The 18,123-nt window shown below is 42.1% G+C and overlaps 1 protein-coding gene across 1 annotated transcript; it reads left to right on the forward strand.

The window, feature by feature from the left end:
- Positions 1-5,095: 5,095 nt before the first annotated feature.
- On the forward strand, positions 5,096-11,444 carry A4gnt (alpha-1,4-N-acetylglucosaminyltransferase). Its single transcript, XM_004624987.2, has 3 exons — positions 5,096-5,171; positions 6,216-6,695; positions 10,496-11,444. Exons 2-3 carry the CDS (start codon positions 6,285-6,287, stop codon positions 11,075-11,077), a joined length of 993 nt encoding a protein of 330 aa, XP_004625044.1. The 5' UTR covers positions 5,096-5,171; positions 6,216-6,284; the 3' UTR covers positions 11,078-11,444.
- Positions 11,445-18,123: the final 6,679 nt, after the last annotated feature.

Genomic DNA, 18,123 nt, shown 5'->3' on the forward strand with positions numbered 1-18,123 from the left:
AGAGAGACAGAGAGAGAGAGACAGAGAGAGAGACAGAGAGACATAGAGAGACAGAGAGAAACAGAGACAGAGAGACAGAGACAGAGAGAGATAGAGACCGGGAGAGAGACAAAGAGACAGAGAGATAGAGACAGACACACAGAGATAGACAGAGAGACAGAGAGACAGAGACAGACAGACAGAGACAGAAAGAGAGTCAGGAACACACAGGGAGATCCCCTTCTTATGAAGGTTCTAATCCAAACCTAACTACCTCTCCAAGTCCCCACCTCTAAATATCCTTCATTGAGAGCTATTGGGGTAGGGCTTCAACCTATGAATTTCAGGGGGACATAAATAGTCTGTCCGTAGCAGTTTCTCCATACTGAGACACTCTCACTTCACCATCTGAATGACAACTTGTGCTGTATGGATACAGTGTAGGTGTTTCTAAGACACTCCTGATTCCTTACAGGATAAAGGAACTATACTCTGGCTTATAGAACTTAATAGCAAAATTCCTTCAAACGGCCCACTCTCCAAAAGGTGCCACTGTCCTCTGTAGGCCTCTTGCAGACCCTATTTTTTAGCCTTTGTAAGTGGATGGTGAAGCACACCTTGTTCATTGAGCACAATAATTTTTCTCTTATCTCTCTGCCTTTATCCCCCATCAACTTTTTTTTATCCTCCAGTACATTTAAAAGGGGTGTGGTGATCACATGTGTGAATGCAATAATTTCCAGAATAAACACAGAAACACATTAGAGGTAGTTAACTACGGTTCTGTAAACAGAAGCGTGTTTAACTAGTATGGCCAAGTGAAGAACAAAATGACAGAAATGCAAGGCAAGGACCATTTTATTAGAGATATAAACTAGTTAAAAATATTTCCACTGGACAAGGAGATTTTACTCTGCTGCTAAATCATTGATGTTTTATAAATGTCTATTTTATTCTGGATGTAATGTCTCTCCTCAGTACATATCCACTACTCTGTTTTCTCTAGGGCTGCCCAAGTACCATGCTATGGGTTCTTTCTCTTTCCCCAGCGAAATACCTCTGTCCTGCCCTTTTTCCTTCACTTCTGTAGGGCTAACCCTCCCACTTTTGCTCCAGCCACAGAACAGTAGACAAAGAAATGGCAACGTTGATAAGATATCACTTTGTGTATTCTTTTTGCCCTTTTAAAGGCTGATGCTTTTTACAAGTTTATCAATTCCATTTGCTTAACAAATATGTTAAAAACCGGAACTGTGCCTCTAAAGCCTCCAAATCAAATAGGACAAGTACTGCTTGCTTGAACATTTCCTACTTGCCATAAATCTGAGTTCAAAGAAGCTACAGAAGGTGTGCTTTTCATAGGCAATTCAAGTCAACACACACTTATTGTTAAAAATTCCTTTAACTTTCCCTGCCTTATCCTTAAAACACTGGACTATTTGTACTTGAGGTTATCACAGGACCGAGGAGTTGGAGAACTCTCCCTTTTCTGTTCTGGGGTTTACACCCCTGGTCTGCTTCTTTATGCTAGCCCAAACATCCAAAGAACAAAATTGTAAGAAATAAGATTGGGTTCAGGGATATTTTTCCTACCCTATTTGTTTACTCAAGGCTACACCAATTCACATTTCCTAAGATCTTGTCAGTCAGCAGAAATTACTCAGGGTTCGAAGTGTGGTACTGATCATACCTGGATATGTTAAAATGGAGAACTCACTCACATGAAGCACAAATTCCTAGGACAGTGACTATCACTGTCTGTTTGTACATGTCCGAGCTCTTTGTCTAATCACATATCTATATTGGGTTCTTTGGAGTTTTTTGGTTAGTTGGAAGCCTGGGATTATGTAGTAAAGAAATCTGAAGAAATTTTGAACAGAATTAGTGTCATGTAAGGTCAGAGCAGTGACATTCCTTAGAGAAGGTGATAGTAGAAGGAAATGTGTATAACTGGCTTCCAAGTTTAAGGGACTGAGGCAAGATGTGCCCCAATGGTTCAGGGTTCCCTGAAGCCCATCCTTGCAGCCTCGAGGGATCTGTGGAGTCTAAGATCTGCTGCTGTGAGGTCCACCTGAACCAATGGGAGAGTGGGAGTGAGAGACCATGGTGCAGCAGAAAGATACCAAAGGAAGGAAAGGCAGCTCTGTTCTTCTTACCAGAAGGAAGAAGACATTCTAGGTGTTGGGCCTTTAGACATTCTAGGTGTGGTGGCTCAGGTAACAGGCTTTCTTAGAAAGACTTGGAAAGGCCATCACACTGCGAGCCTGAAGAGACCCCAGGTAGCTGTGACCTGAACACATCACTCTCACACAGGGTTAAGGAATACCTTCCTAAACGTTCACTGGGAAATAGATTTCCTTTTTCTGAAGAAATAAAATAATTTCATGATTTTATCAGGATGTCCAGATACCATCTCCATTCATACTATTTCCTTTCTTTCCTTGGTGGAAAGCGGAAGTTGCTTCGGTGGGTTAGAGAGCATGTTCATGCTCACAATGAGCCTGATGTCAGTTATTTTCTGCTCTTTACAAAGGCTCTGAGATTGCAGGACATATGAGAACTTGCACTGTAACGTCATATAACTCGGCAGTGTCCCAAATTTTCTGATCAAGGAGATTATGGGGCCAAAGAGGAAAGTGATCGATGATGTAGAGTGTGCCTAAGGAGAGTCACATAGAGAGAAAACATTCTCTCAGGCTTTCACAGAGAGCACATTGGCCAAGCAATGGCTGTGACTCATCCACATGGCTGACACTGACAAACAATCTGAAGTACAGGATCTCAGGATAAATCCTGAGGGGATTTCACTGACCTTATCAGACCCAAAAGCTACAACGCTTGTTGCATAGGTCCTGCTTTACCTTGGTCTTAACCATCCAGCAGAAAAGTATAAAAATGAAATATAAGAAGTAAACCCATGCAGTTATGTTAAGCTGTAGGGGACTCAGGTCAACAATTTCTGACATTGCCAGTCAAGCGGAAGACCCAATACTATTATGGACTACTGAACTCTTTTAGATTATTTTGCTGAGTTAACACACCTATAATATTCAAATAAGGGAACGTAACAAAAAAGGGTATACAGATGAATGTCCATTTTGTATCTGTGTATTCAAAGTTGTTAGGATAGATATATAGTCACATTCTCTTAATGAATAGAGTGATTTGTTCTAATGGTGTTTGTAGATAGGATATCATGTCCTCATCTTGTACAGCAATTAACCACTGGGAGGAATGTACGCAATGTGTTAATTATTGAAACTGTCCTACCAATTTGATTTGAAACTGTCTCATTGCTATTTGTTTATCAATAAAATTATGGAAAAAAAAACAAAGGCTCTGAGATTGCTCTTGGTGCTTTTGGCTTCTGATAGACGGAGGTGTAAATTACAAACCCAGTGCTATTTCCGTCATTCCCTTGACTTGGCTCAACTGAACCAACCTATTGTGCTTAGGATTTGACGGAGGTGTAAATTACAAACCCAGTGCTATTCCCATCATTCCCTTGACTTGGCTCAACTGAACCAACCTATTGTGCTTAGGATTTGACGGAGGTGTAAATTACAAACCCAGTGCTATTCCCATCATTCCCTTGACTTGGCTCAACTGAACCAACCTATTGTGCTTAGGATTTCATGGAGTGCCCACATCATTCCTGCCTGACAAAGATGATTGACTCCACTGCTTTTATCTTGAGTCCTTAGGCAAACAGTTGGAAAGCACCAATATGAGCAACTCACCTGAGACAAGGGATGTGTCATTTCTACAAATGCAGCTTTCCAGTCACCCACAAACAGGGAGCAGGAACATTGATCTCCCTTCCTCTCTGTAGGAAAGAAAAGGAAGCCCAATCTAATCAGTGCTAAGCAACTTGGGAAGGAGGCCAAAGCTTATTGAGTTCAAAACTGATGAGGTCCAGAAAAGGAACTAAACTCCAAAAGGAAGAGGCAGATGGACAGACAAGAGCTGTTTCTGGGATCCCCAGGCACAGTGAGGACCACAGCCATCACCATATGAGACAACTTTAACTTCCTTAAGGCAAGACCTGCTGTTTCTACATATACAGTCTGCTGAGACAGGTACTTTCCTATTCACCCCAGAGCATCTGGAGGGATTGTGGGTACCTGGTCACGGTGGGGAGAAAGCTCTGAACTAAGGACAGGTGGTTCCTCTCAGTGGAAGTTTATCCCAAAGAGGCTTCCTAAGTGCTCATTGCAGGGGCGATGGGGAAAAGACCATGGGAGAGTGAAAATACCTTGGGAGGTATAGAGACTGCCACACCAGTTTAAGGTGACAAATCTGACTTTGTGAGACTAGGAGGAGAGTCAGACCCTACAGAGGAGCATCAGGGCACGAGAATAATTCCTGCAGCCACTACAGTGGATCCTGAGGAACCCATTCTCATTTTAGATCACTGGGCCTTTGGACTAGTGGGGTTTGTCTACCACTTATTTGTGGTGATGCTGCTTTTCAGTTCTTTGAAAAGGAGGACCCTTGAGGACTGGCGAGATAGCTCAGCAGACTAAGCACCTGCTTAGGCAAGTGCAGGGACTGGGGTTTGATCCCTGGCACCACATGCCATGCCAGCCCCACCCCTGGGCGCTCTGGGCTGGCCACTGAGAGTGGGCATCATGGCACATGCCTGTAATCCCAGTGCTGGGAAGGTTGAAAATAGGAGGATCATTGTGAGTTGGAGCTATGTATCGAGACCCTGTATCAAATACATTAAAGCAAACAAACAAACAAACAAACAAAGGAGGAGCCTTATCAATTTATACGATTGTCTGGTGAATAACCTTTCCAAAATATCTACCCATGAGTTTAAGCTGAGCTGATCAGGTGTAGGTTTTAACTGGTTCCAGAGTTATGGTATGATACAGTTTCCTCTAGGTGAAATTATCCCCTTAAAGCGCATGATAACTCCACAAACAGATGGGATTAGTGTGTGGTCACCTGAGTAATCTTATGACATCCCTGTTATATCCCAGGATTTGTTTTAGGGGGACTTAGCAAAGGGAGGAGCTTCCTAGGGACTTGTTAAGTTTAGCCTTAATCATTTACCAATGATTTACTTATCCTTATATTGTTCAGCTGAAAGATTGGGTGGCGATTTATCAGAAAGTATACAGGAAACACTTGTCCGCGTTTGTAAGGCCTCAAATACTGGCTGACTACAAGTTTCTGGCTTCAAGGTAAGCCTTGCTTTATTTGCTGTGTATTTTCTGCAAGAGTTACATGAAATGTGAAAAATAGATTTCCCAAGAATTGAGATCACTGTTCTCCTGGATTTAGCTCTAGTTAGAGCTAACATTTATGGTAAGGCAGGCACAGTCTTGCTGGTTTAGAGCCTGGTTTGGAATCGCAGCTAGTTGCAAAGTATATGATCTTGGCAATTGTTTAGCTTTGTAACCTTTGGTTTGTCTCCTTGGTTAATGTTCTTAGTTATATTAGTTTTCCAATAAATTATCTTGGATTTTCTAGATGTGAAATATTTTCTGACACGTGAAGCTTTTGCTTTTCTAATACTTGTATTCATAGTAGAAATTGCTTTTTGTTTCATTGCATTGGTTAGGATTATCAGAATGATATTGAATAGTAACAGTGATGATGAATCATATTATTGATCTTGACCAATGCTTCAAATGCTTCATATTAAGTATGTTGATTACTATATGTTCTAGTAGACATCATTTATCAGCTTAAGAAAGAGGCTTGTGGTGTTTTTTATTTTTTTCTTTTTAGGGACAGAGTCTCGCTATGAAGCTCAGGCTGGCTTTGAACTACTATGTAGCCAAGGTGGCCTTGAATTTGTAGCTATCCTCCTGCCTCTGCCTTCTGAGTGGGATTAGTGGGATTACAGGTGTGCACTACCACACAAGAAACTTTCTTGGCAAGAAAGTTTTCTTATATTTTAAAAAGCATCATGAATGGATGTCAGATTTTGTCACATTCTTTGCATCTATTGAGCCAAAATGATAATATAGATTTTCTTGTGTATTCTCCTAAGACAGTTCATTCATTAATAGCTTTTATAATAATGAATTATTTTTCCTATATTAAAACACCCTTAAATTCAGGATAATCCTAATGGTTATGATAAATTTTCCTTTTTGATACTGCTGGACTTGATCATATTTCATTTGGGATTTCTTTCCTCTCTATTCAAAAGTAATATTCTTACATCTTTGTGCGTGCGTGCGTGCGTGCGTGCGTGCGTGTGTGTGTTCTATCTCTAGCATGCTCCACGAATGTGAACTTTAATGAACTGTGTTGGTTAAAGGAGAGCTTCAGAAAGAGCAGTAGACATGCTGAAGGAGCTTCAGTTCTCCCTGTCTATAGTCCTGCTGCTGGCCTGTGGCTTCCTCTACCAGATCACCCTGAGGTCCTACTGCCTCTTCTCCTGCCTGCCTTCCTCCAAGTTCCAGCAGGGGCTGGATGCCCTCCTGAGCCAGGGACACAGTATTGTGTTTCTAGAGACTTCAGAGAGACTGGAGCCACCCCCACTGGTATCCTGTGCTGTGGAGTCTGCCGCCAAGACTTATCCTGAGCAGCCTGTGGTCTTCTTCATGAAAGGGCTCAACCACTCCACACAGCCACCCTCCAACTCCAGTCACCCAGGCTTGTCCCTCCTCTCAGCAATGGACAATGTTTTCCTTTCCCCTTTGGATCTGAACAGGCTGTTTGAAGACACACCCTTGTTTTCATGGTACACTCACGTAAGTGTTCAGGGAAACTTAGACAGCAGTGTTGGGAGGAGCCAACAGAGGACCCACAGAAAGTGAATCTGGCTTACTCTTTGTGCAGATGGGGACGTGGGGGCTTAGGACTCAAGGCAGAGATGAGCCTGGTACACCTAGCCCCTCTGACTCTTTCTTGTTACTCATGAACCCTTTTTTAGAAGAACAGGTGACACTTAAGTTAGATTTATGTTTGAGCTGGTGTCTTGCTTCTAGCTTTCAGGATCTAGCTTAATTTGGAGGCTATTCTCAACAGAATGAATTTGTAAATATATTTTCTAGATGTGGGTTGTAGTTACTTTTCATTATAGTTTTAAACTCATATATGTTAAACTGTTTTTGTACCAAGGCAGAAACCAGGTGCTATATAATATGAAATGATGTAAGTAAAAAATTCATGAAGGTTCAGTGGAAAGGTATTGCATAAAATTGGGGTATATAAAGATATGGTTGAGAAACTTCTAGAGCTCTTAGGAATTTTATAACCCTCATTTTAGTATCATAACAAAATAATAAAATAATATTTCACTTTAATATTTCTTCTACTTTCAAGTAATACTTAACAAAATTACAGCGTAATCACTCAATGATTCTGCTAGGCAGGCTTTATGATTTTTTAAAGTGACTTTTATGAAGACTATAAGACAATAGGGGATTAAAACCCCCTTCATAGTATAATGTCATTGTAATGACTTTGGCTTTGTAACTACTACTAACATTTCTTGGGGAAAAAAAGATCTGAAACAACAACACATGATTACAGTAGCTATTTGAGCATGATTGGGTTAGAAATGAATTTAATGATAAGAATTTCTGAATTTAATAAATGAAATTATTTTCATGAATAAAATTACTTTCGTAAATAAATAAAAGAAGACCCAGGAAGAGGTGCTGGGTAGAGGGGCTATTTCACCTAGATCCCCACAGTTAGCCTGCTCCCAGACTATACCAATATTTCCCATAGCCAGATTAGACTAACACTATCTAAATTGTGTTTTAGTCCTTGGAAAAAGAAATCCCTAATTACATTGCTTGGGGAGATGCCTCATTATGACATCCTTTTCTCACAGACAAATCATGCCTCTTTATGGTTCTAAATGAAATAAACTTTAATTTGATTCAACTCATTACTTCCTAAACTTATTTGGAAGCATGGAACCCTCTTTCAGTGTGATGCAGAAATAACTTATTGGAATTAATGTTCCGTAGAACATAACTTGGGTTGCTCTGAGCTACACCTAAATTTTATAGGTTGGGTATTAGAAGAGAGGTGGATCCTGAGATGCAGAGCCCCTGAGTGTCCATTCTATCTCCCCTACATGGCACCATACTAGGCTAATATCCACAGTGTTCAAGCCATGATACCCTTGGCGTGCTGGGCTGTGTCATGTTCTGCCCCATTTAGGCTATCACTGAATATCTGAGGGCACCTGTTAGACAGGAGCCAAAGTAGCATCACTTGCTAGAACCCACTGAATTTACCACAGTGATCTGGGCAATTGTAGCCCTTGAAGTTGCCCTGGAATGAGTACTGTGGGCATAGAGTGGGGGGTGGGCAACTGTTCTTTGAGCAGTCAGTACCCCAAGCCCTTTTCTCATTTTCACCTCCATTGGAGCTCTTGTGTTTCAGATTGAAGTTTAATCTAATGCTGCTCACTGTCTGCGTGGCTTTTAACATCCTAACCCACATCGTGTTCATCCCTTTTGTTCTGGGGGCCAGAAGCCCCATGTTAGTTTCACCAGGTCAATGCCAAGGCATCAACAGGGCCATTTTCTCTACATTCCCTGCAGAGGCTTGAGGAAAGAATCACTCCTTGCCTTTCCCATATGTCCACACTTCTAATTTTTCACCTGAAATGTAAGAACAGTCATATAATCTACTTTAAGGATTTATGTAAATTACAAAGAGCTTGGAAACAAATTATTACTATGTGTTAGGTCTTCAACAATTAGAAACAGTATGAAACAACTTGGGAAGATTTCTGGAGAGTTTTAGTTGACCTACTCTCATTTGATTTTGTAGCAGAATTTTGAAAGAATGTTTTCTTTTTGCCAAAAGCCAAAGATGATTATTTAGTCTTTTAATCAATCTTTAAATTTAAAAAATATATTTTACTTTTTGTATTTGGAATTTTAGCATTCCCTATGAGAATATTGCTATTTATATTGATTTATGTTTATTGTTTTAGAAAGAAATCTTGATTTGCTCACTTTTTTTTTTGACACAGGGTCTTACTTTGCAGTTCAGGCTGGCCTTGAGTGTACTATGTAGTGTAACCTAAGCTGGCAACAAACTCATGGCCATCTTCCTGCCTCAGCCTCCTGAGTTCGGAAATTACTGTCGTGCTCACATTTTAACACATTCACATGAAATGGGTGAGTGAACCATTGCCGTATCTGGTCTAGGTAGGAGAAACAGCAAGTGCACCCCATCCTGTGACCCCATCATCTCCTGTCCAACATCAGATCTGTCAGCAAAGCCTGACCAACTTCATTTCCCACATGTGCCTAGAATCTTCCAACTTCTCTCACCGAGTTGTTATCCTGGCCCAAGCCATCACCATCACCTGCCTGGATTATTTCACAGCCTCCTAACTTGCTTCTTCACCTCTGTCCTTGTCATCTCCCACTCCTGCCCCAGATTATTTTCTACACAATAGCCAAAAATGAATGAAAACCAATTCGTATCATCACTCCTTTCTTCTAAACCTTTCAAATAACTTGAGAATCTTGACCCCAGCCTATGTGATCTGTCCTCCTTCATCCCTCCCCTTTTCTGTTGTCATCCTCTGCCCCTTTCCCTTCTCTATTCAGTGTCTACTCTGTAGCAGTGTGATTCTGTCTCAGGGCCCTTGAACTTGCTGTGTCTCCTACCTAGACCACATATGGCAATAGTTCACGCAACCATTTCATTGAAGTTTCTGCTGGAACCTAATTATAGTATAACGCCCCATCCTGCCCCTTTGTACCCCCTCAGCAGTATTTAATAACATCATAGTCTTGGGGCTAGTGAGAGAGCTCAGCAGACTAAAGTGCCTGCTTAGGCAAGCTTAGGTAAATACAAGGACCATGGTTCAACCCCCAGTACCACTGAGCTGGCAAGAGTCGGGTGTGGTGGCATACGCCTGTAATCCCAGAGCTGGGGAGACTGAAAGCAGGAGGATCACCATGAATCTGAGCTGGGTAGTGAGACCCTATAACAGCCAAATACATTTAAAAAAAATCATAGTAAAAAAAAAAAACAACCCATAGTCTTTAACAACATAGGCCCTCAGTGAATATTATTAAGGTAATTAATGAGCAAACACATGCATAGATTTAAGATTTTCATTGACTAGTTTCCCAACTAGCATAAATACTGATTTCCCCAATTTCCTAGTTTATTTTTTCTTTCAAGTTTTAGCATTTTCTGAGGACATTTTGTTTTCTTAGCTCTTCCTTCCCAGTTTCATGTTTGTAGTTGATGTACTTCCACATGAAAGAATGGCTCACTGTGCAATTCCTGTGGGATTTCTTCTTTACCTTTCTACCAGTTTAATTAAATATGAAAACTTTAAAAGCTGCTCAAATTTTTCCTTTGATACTAATCACTGAAACTTTTTACTTAAAGAGGGGGGCGGGGGAGTTTAGCTGGGAAAATTTGTGAGATTGGGCTTGAGGCCAAATAGGCTTTGGGGAAGCTGGGTTGCTTCACCCCTCCCCAGCTGCTCTGGGCCTGGCTTCTGGGCCACTGCTCCCTCTCCTCACTGTGTGGGGCTGATTTGTACCTGCTCCCCCAGATCAACAGCAAAGCAGAGAAACACTGGCTCCACGTCAGCTCCGACGCATCCCGCCTGGCCATCATCTGGAAGTACGGCGGCATCTACATGGACACCGATGTCATCTCCATCAGACCCATCCCCGAGGAAAACTTCTTAGCCGCACAGTCTTCTCAAGTCTCTAGTAATGGGGTATTTGGGTTCCTACCCCATCACCCCTTCTTGTGGGAATGCATGGAAAATTTTGTTGAACACTACAACTCACACATCTGGGGTAACCAAGGTCCCATTTTGATAACAAGGATGTTGAGGCTGTGGTGCAAACTGCGCGACTTCCAAGAGCTCAGTGACCACAGATGTCAGAACATGTCTTTCCTACACCCCCACAGATTTTATCCCATTTCCTTTTCACACTGGAAGCGCTACTATGAAGTTTGGGACACAGAACCAACCTTCAATAACTCTTACGCTCTGCATTTGTGGAATCACATGAACCAGGGGAAGAAGACTGTAATTAAAGGAAGTAACACCCTGGTGGAAAATCTCTATCGCAAGTACTGCCCTACAACTTACAGGCACCTGGTTCAAGGTCCGAAGGGTTAGTGATCGGGTCCAGGCAACAGCAAAGCTGACTCTTGGACGCTGCTGTTAGTGAAACTGGATGCTTCCTGGACTGTCATACTGTCACTGATCCCCACTGTCTACAGAGGTTTGGGGTTTATCCACATGACAGGATTAGCTTTCCCTGTCTGTAGAACAACAGCCCAAATAACAGTGGTTCGGAAGCACAGAAATTTATTTCTGTCTTGTAAAAAGAAGTCTGAGGGCAAGCAATTTGGGGCAGGTATGGTAACAGCAGGCACACAGGGCCCAGGCTTGTTTCTCCTCGTCATCCTTCGTGTCCATAGCCCAGGGCCCGTGTATGTATTGCACTGTTCCATTCCATCATATCTGCATTTCAGGCAGTAGGATGAAGGGAGAAAGACAACTATACTCTTTTTATTTTATAAAGACTGCTTGCAAGAATCAAATAAGTGCAACTAACCTGGCTGGAATGTACTTGTGAGAGAGGCGGGGTGTTGGGACTTTTGCTACAAGTTCGAGGCAATGCTGTAAGATTATGTCTGCGACTTGTTCAAGCATTGGCTGGAGAAGAGAGACTTGATTTCTAGTCTTGATTTTAACATTTACATTAGTCTATTTTCTGTTGCTCTAAAGAAATGCTGAAAAATGTACAGAAAAGAGGTTAATTTTGTTTACAATTCTGGAGGCTGGATGTCCAAGTTCGGATGGCCCCATCTGTCTTGTCCTCTGACAAGAGCTTCCTGGAGGATGCATCACAATAGCAGGTACACATCATGAGGCAGAAAGCCAGAGTGTTCCTGGGCCAGGCTTCCTCCTTTTCTAACAGTTCATTCTTGTGGGAACTAAGAGGGGTCCTGTGAGAACTACATTAGTCTTTTCTGGAGCCCTCCACCCCATCATAGAATCACCCTCCACTAGGCCTCACTTAAATATTTCACTACATCTCCAGTATCGTACTGGAGCCCAAGCTTCCAGCATCTGAAACTTGGAGGGAAACATCGGACCATATCTAAACCACAGCAACATTCATTGATGCATCAGTTGACAAATATTAATCAGCTCTTTTCTCAATGCCAAGCACTAAGGTAGGGGCAGAAGATATGTTCAGATCAAGCAGATTCCCAGCATTTAATCCTAATTGCTGGCCACCTGTCCCCAAGATGTTCTTTTTTCCCACCTTACTCTGCCATTTCTTACACTACCCCTTTCTTTGCCAGAGTAGTTTATAAAAGCAAATTATAAATCCAAATTGTTTAAAACTTCTGCACCCTTTATTTCTATTTTCTGAAACAGGAACATCTTCTATAGTGCAGGCTAGCCTTGAACTCATGGCAATCCTCCTGCCTCAGCCTCACAAGTGCTAGTATTGTAGGCATGTGCCACCATGCCCAGCTTTCTGTCCCTTTTAGACTCACATAAAAATTTGTTCCCTTTATTTTGAAACATTGCTGTACACCATATATGCTTACTTTTTAATTAAAAAGTTAAATTTGTCTCTTCTTTCAGAAGGTGTGAATAGCAATACTCATCAGCCAAGGTTTTTTTTTTTTTTTTTTTTTTTTTCCAGGGATTGAACTCAGGACCTTATGCTTGCCAGGCAAGCACTTTTCCACTGAGCTATCTCCCTGGCTCCCACCCTTTTTTCTTCAGATTTTTTAGAACTTTCCTTTTGGTAATTCTCTGTATGGGAATTTTTTTTGTTTGTCTCCAAATATAAAAGTATGATGTTTTGTTAAGGTACACTTAGCCAATTTTGTTTATTTTAGTATTTTTCACTTTAAGAATCAGTATTTTCAAAGCCCTATTAAAAAATGCAAGTTATGTCTCCTGCCACAGGCTTATTTATTGCTCTTGCCTTTCTGACACCCCCACTAGGTTCTGGGGACCCTTCCATACCCCGTGATCAGGCTCTGGTTGTATCCCTGGAAGGTCGGCTGGTTTTCAGCTCTCCACAGGCCAGGATTACTAGGGTTAGCCTGCTCAAGAGAGCAGGGGCACAGAGGCTGACTACATCATTTCCACATCTAAAGGTGGCCGCATAAATAATTCTTCAGGGAACATCCAAGACCACCAGGGTTTTGAAGGACCTGATTAGAAATATTTATAATGTTTCAAAATATATGAAGTGTCTTGTAATGAGACTAAATAAATAGGTCAACCTATGTGTCACATATCTTATGTGGGACTGTGATTATATGAACTTACTGGGAAAATAATGATAACTTGATATGTATAGGGATCTTTGCTGGCAGTAAAGCAAATTTTTGATTAATAAAATATGAGAAATAAATTAATCCATTATTACATAATAAATGTAGTTAGTACAATACAAAGAGTAATTCAAATATGGTGATGCTGTTGAGGACGATTAGTTGATGTAATTTTCAAGTTAAATTTGGTAAAGTTGAGTGTTTTACATCTTTGGTTGGCAATACATATTTTCTCATTCTATGAAATATGTTTTGTTCATTCAACTGTTGTTTTTTTTATTGATTTGTAACCACTCTGTATATTAAGAATACTAATATGCTATTTTTATGTTGCAATTTTTTGTCTGTCCTTTGTTTTTTAATTTCACTTATTAGGTTTTCACCATATATGTTTTCAAACTTTATGAAATGCAGTCTCTCTTTTTGTTTATTTCTTTTGGGTTTTATTCCATGCTTGCATACTATCCTACTATGCTGGTCATTTAACTTCTCACCTAAGTGGCATGGCTCATCCTGAATGATACTGGAATAGGAATCTTTAACTTGGGGGTCTGTGAATAGATTTTTTTTTTCTTGTGGTACCGAGGATTGAACTCAGAACCTTGTGTTTGCCAGGCAGGCACTTATTCTACTGAGCTATCTCCCTGGCACTATGAATAGATTTTGGCAGCCTGTGAATGTATATTTTTATTTTCTCACTATTAATTAAAAAGCATTTCCTTCAGTTATGAATGTAGGCCACAAACCATGGTTGTATTAGTAGTATATGTGATTATGTCACTGTTTAATGGCCTGGGATGTTTATCACTGGTATTTTCATATTGCATTGCAGATATCTTGAAACACTGCTTCTGCTCTCACCACTTTTAGATCAGATGTTAGATCTTGCAATGCCATAAATTCATAAACAAAATATTGCTGTATTACAAAGTTATTTTCTAATATTTTCATACCTTTATTTCCAATAGATCTGGCAAAGGGGAATTGCCAGAAAGGCTCGAATCCTGGGCAGGAAGTTGCTGGGGTAGCTCATTTCAGACACTGCCCTATCACTGCCAGCCAGTGAGTGTCTAGCTCACAGTACAGTGATCTGGTCCCTAATATATTTTTGGTACCTTTAGAACTAAAATAGATTTTGGCACATGATAAGCACTCAGAACATCCCTGTGGTAGGTACTGAACCAAGGCCCAGCAAGGGAAAGATACAAGGGCTCCATCTGTGGAAGGGCTTGGTCAGCTCCCAATGGAGGCTTGGGTAAGTAGGCCTGGGCACATATCAAGTCTGCTTGATCACAACAACCATACAAAAGAGGACCTCCCACTTACAACATGAGAAAATTGAGGCTTGTGGAAGTAATACACAGAAACACATGCAAAGATACTCTCGGAGCTACTGTTGTGGTTTAGATGTAGAATGTCCACCAAAAGTCTTGTGTTCAGAGATGTGGCTTTTGGCAGGTGATTAAAGTACAGAGTTCTGTCCTTACCTGTGGGTTAATCACTGATGAGGTCACAGCTGAATGTGCTTTTAGCAGGCAGGTCCTGGTTGGAAGAGGTGGTTCACTGTGGGCACTTAGTGACTCAGAAGGGCGCAGCTTGTTCCCTCCCACTCCTGCCTTCTCCATCGCTTCCTGGCCGCCATGCTGTGAACAGCCTTCCTCCGCCACACTTGCCTACCATGCCTGTCCTGCCCTGGAGCCAGCTCACTAGGGACTGAATTCTCTAAAACCAAGAGCCAGGGCTGGTGAGATGGCTCAGTGGTCTAAAGCACCTACTTAGAACAAGCTAAGCACAGGGACAGCGGTTCAATCCCCCAGCACCACATGCCAGCCAGCCCCGCCCCCTGGTGGGCTGAGCTGGCAACACACACACAAAATAAATAAATGAATAAATAAAATTAAAAAAAAAACCAAGAGCCAAAATAATTATCTTTTTAAAGTTGTGGCTGTTGGGTATTTTGTCCCTGTGATGAGAAAGTAGCCAGGATAGATACTTTCACTAATCTTTAGGGATTCAATGGGAAGAGAATAGGAAGCATATATTCAAGTGATTTTATAGACACTGTGAAGTCTAAAGGCGACATCACTGAGTACTGAGGGTGGGTAATACCTGAGCTAATTTGATTCTCATGACAGGTCTGCTAGGTAGAGTCTGGTTTTCCTTTCTCTTCTTCAGGATCTTTGCTCTGGGTTGTGTCCCCTGATCCTTTTTTTTTTTCCATTTGAGACAATTTCTCATTAAGTTGCCAAATTGCCCAGACTGGGCTTGAAGTTATGCTCCTCAGCCTTTTAGAGTGCTGGGATTACAAATATACGTCCCCATATCCAGCTTATTTTTCCCACTTTACAGATAACAAAACTGGAGCTCAGAGAGGTAAGTGACTTTTTTGAGGTCATACATCTTGGAATAAGAAAGGTAGGTGTGCCTTTGTCTCCAAAGCCCGGATATTTCTCTGCCACCCAGTGAAATGGCCCTGACTGGGAGAAATGTGTGCGGGGGAAACATCAGAGATGATTTATAGAGATCCTTACTTGGTTCTGATACCATTTTCCCCATTAAAAAAAAAAAATTAAATAACGGATGGGGATGTAGCACTGAAAAATTGTGTAGAAATGTATAGAGCAGGGGCTGGCAAGATAGCTCAGCAGACTAAACACCTGCTTAGGCAAGCTTAGGCAAGCTCAGGGACTGCAGTTCAATCTCAGGTACCACATGCCCCGCCGGCCCAGTCCCCGGGCACGCTGAGCTGGAAGCTGAGTCTAGGCGTGGTAGCACACCCCTGTAATCACAGCGCAGGAGAGACTGAAAGCAGGAGGATCACCATGAGTTCGAGCTGTGTAGTGAGACCATGCAACAACCAAGTACATTAACAAATAAAATAAAATAAAATGTATACAACATAAAATTTGCCACTTTAACCACTTGAGTGTGCAGTGGAGTGACATTAAGCACATTCATGTTGGTATGCAGCCACCACTGTTCCATCTCTGGGGCTTCTTGATCATTTTCAAACTGAAACTGTTTCCATTAAATAGCAAATTCCTATTTTCCTGGAGCCTCTGATAATCACTAGTCTACTTCCTGTCTCTATAATGTCAACTATTTCTAGATATCTCATGTAAATAGAAATAAATAATACATTTTCATTTGTGACTGGCTTATTTCATTTAGCATGTGTTTGCTCTCTGTCACCATAACAAAGCCCTGTGTCTACCAACTTACAAAGAGAAAAGGTTTTAGAGGTTAGCCCCACTGCTCTGGGCCTAGGGCAGCACAGCATGGCAGGAGTGTGTGTCAGAGCAAAACTGCTTTCCTTCTGGCAGGAAATCAGGAGAGAGGAAAGAGAAGCATCACCTATTTCCAAGATCCTATTTACCAGTGACCTAAAACCCTTACCAGGCCCTATTCTTAAAGTGGCGAGTCCCAACCTTTTTAGCAACAAGGCTCTGTTTTGTGGGAAAAAAAAATTCTATGGATGGGGGATTTAAAAAACTTCCCGCCTTTTATTAATATATGTCTGGTACCTACTGGTTACATTTCCCCACACTAGCACCATCACCTTAGCTCCAACTCCAGTGCGCAGTAGGGTCCACCCTTTATGAGCCACTAACCACACTGATCTGACAGGAGGCCGAGTTCACATAGTAGTGCAAGCCTGGGGGACACCTTCCCTGGAGGTCTGCTCTCACCTCCTGCTGGGCAGCCTGCTGGTACCTGCTGGGAACTTGCCTTGGTTCTACTCCCTCCCAACAGTATGGGCTGCAGACCAGGCCTTTCTTTACCACCTAGACCTTTGGGGGACGCTTATCCAAACCACAGCAGCATGATGTTTTGTTTTGGTCTGAGAGTTTATGTTCCTCTTAAATGGGGTTGAGTCCAGGCTTCCAGGTTTATGGAATTAGAGTTGGGGCCTCTTACTGGTGAGTAGGCCATGAGGGCTTAAGCCTCATCTCTGGGCTCAGTACCTTAGTAAAACAGACCCCAGAGAACTACCTAGACCCCTCCACTCTGTGAGGACACAGTGAGCCACCAGTCAATCTAGCAGGAAACAGACTTCCACCAGACCCTGAATTTCCTGGAGCCTTTATCTTGAACCTCTCAGCTCCAGAACTGAGAGAAATGAATGTCTATTCATAAACTGCTGAAGTTATTTTTAATTTTCTGAGAAAACACTATTCTGTTTTCCACAGGGGCTCTACCATTTTGTATTCCCACCAGCAAGGCAAGGCACACAAATTTATCTCTCCACCTCCCTGCCAACACTTACTCCCAAACACTGCTGCTTAGGGTGGCCCAAGATGCAGGGCTTGGCAGATTGAGGTTGTGATGGGAGGAAGAACAGAACAGAACAGAACAGAACAAAACAAAACAAAACAGTTTTCTTTACTATCAGTCTGGGCATAATAAAGATGACAAGAGATGGGGTACTACGAGAGAGAAAATGAGTGTCCTTCTGCAGACCCCGCTGAGCTCTCTGAGGCAAGGCAAGAAAACAGCCAGGAAAGTGGTTGCTCATGGAGGAGACTGGAGCCCAGGCCAAAGACTTTCCTAATCTGGTTTCTAGTCAAAGCTCAGGAAGTTCTCAGACGTTTTGGGCACGTGGCAGGGCTGTCTGCTGAGAGGGAACCAGCTGCAGCTGTCACAGCAGGCAAGCTGCTGGACACCCCCCCCCCCAGGGTGCAGTGTGTGCGGGTGGGGGCCCCAAGCTTCACCCCAAGAAGCCAGTGAACTGTTCCTCGGGATCCTGGATTTTCTTTACAAATCAAACGTGGCATTCCCTCCTTCCCAACCCGTTACCAACGTAAAAATAGCTGGTCCCAGGGGCTCTGGGAGGAGGCTCCGCCTCTCCGCCGA

The sequence above is a fragment of the Octodon degus genome, unplaced genomic scaffold (genome assembly GCF_000260255.1).
Source record: "Octodon degus isolate 3935 unplaced genomic scaffold, OctDeg1.0 scaffold00008, whole genome shotgun sequence".
NCBI classification, from domain to species: Eukaryota; Metazoa; Chordata; class Mammalia; order Rodentia; family Octodontidae; genus Octodon; species Octodon degus.

Coding starts and splice junctions, on each gene's coding strand:
- A4gnt (XM_004624987.2), top strand. CDS start 6,285: ATGCTGAAGGAGCTTCAGTTCTCCCTGTCTATAGTCCTGCTGCTGGCC. Junction 6,696..10,495: donor TGTTTTCATGGTACACTCAC/GTAAGTGTTCAG, acceptor CTGCTCCCCCAG/ATCAACAGCAAAGCAGAGAA.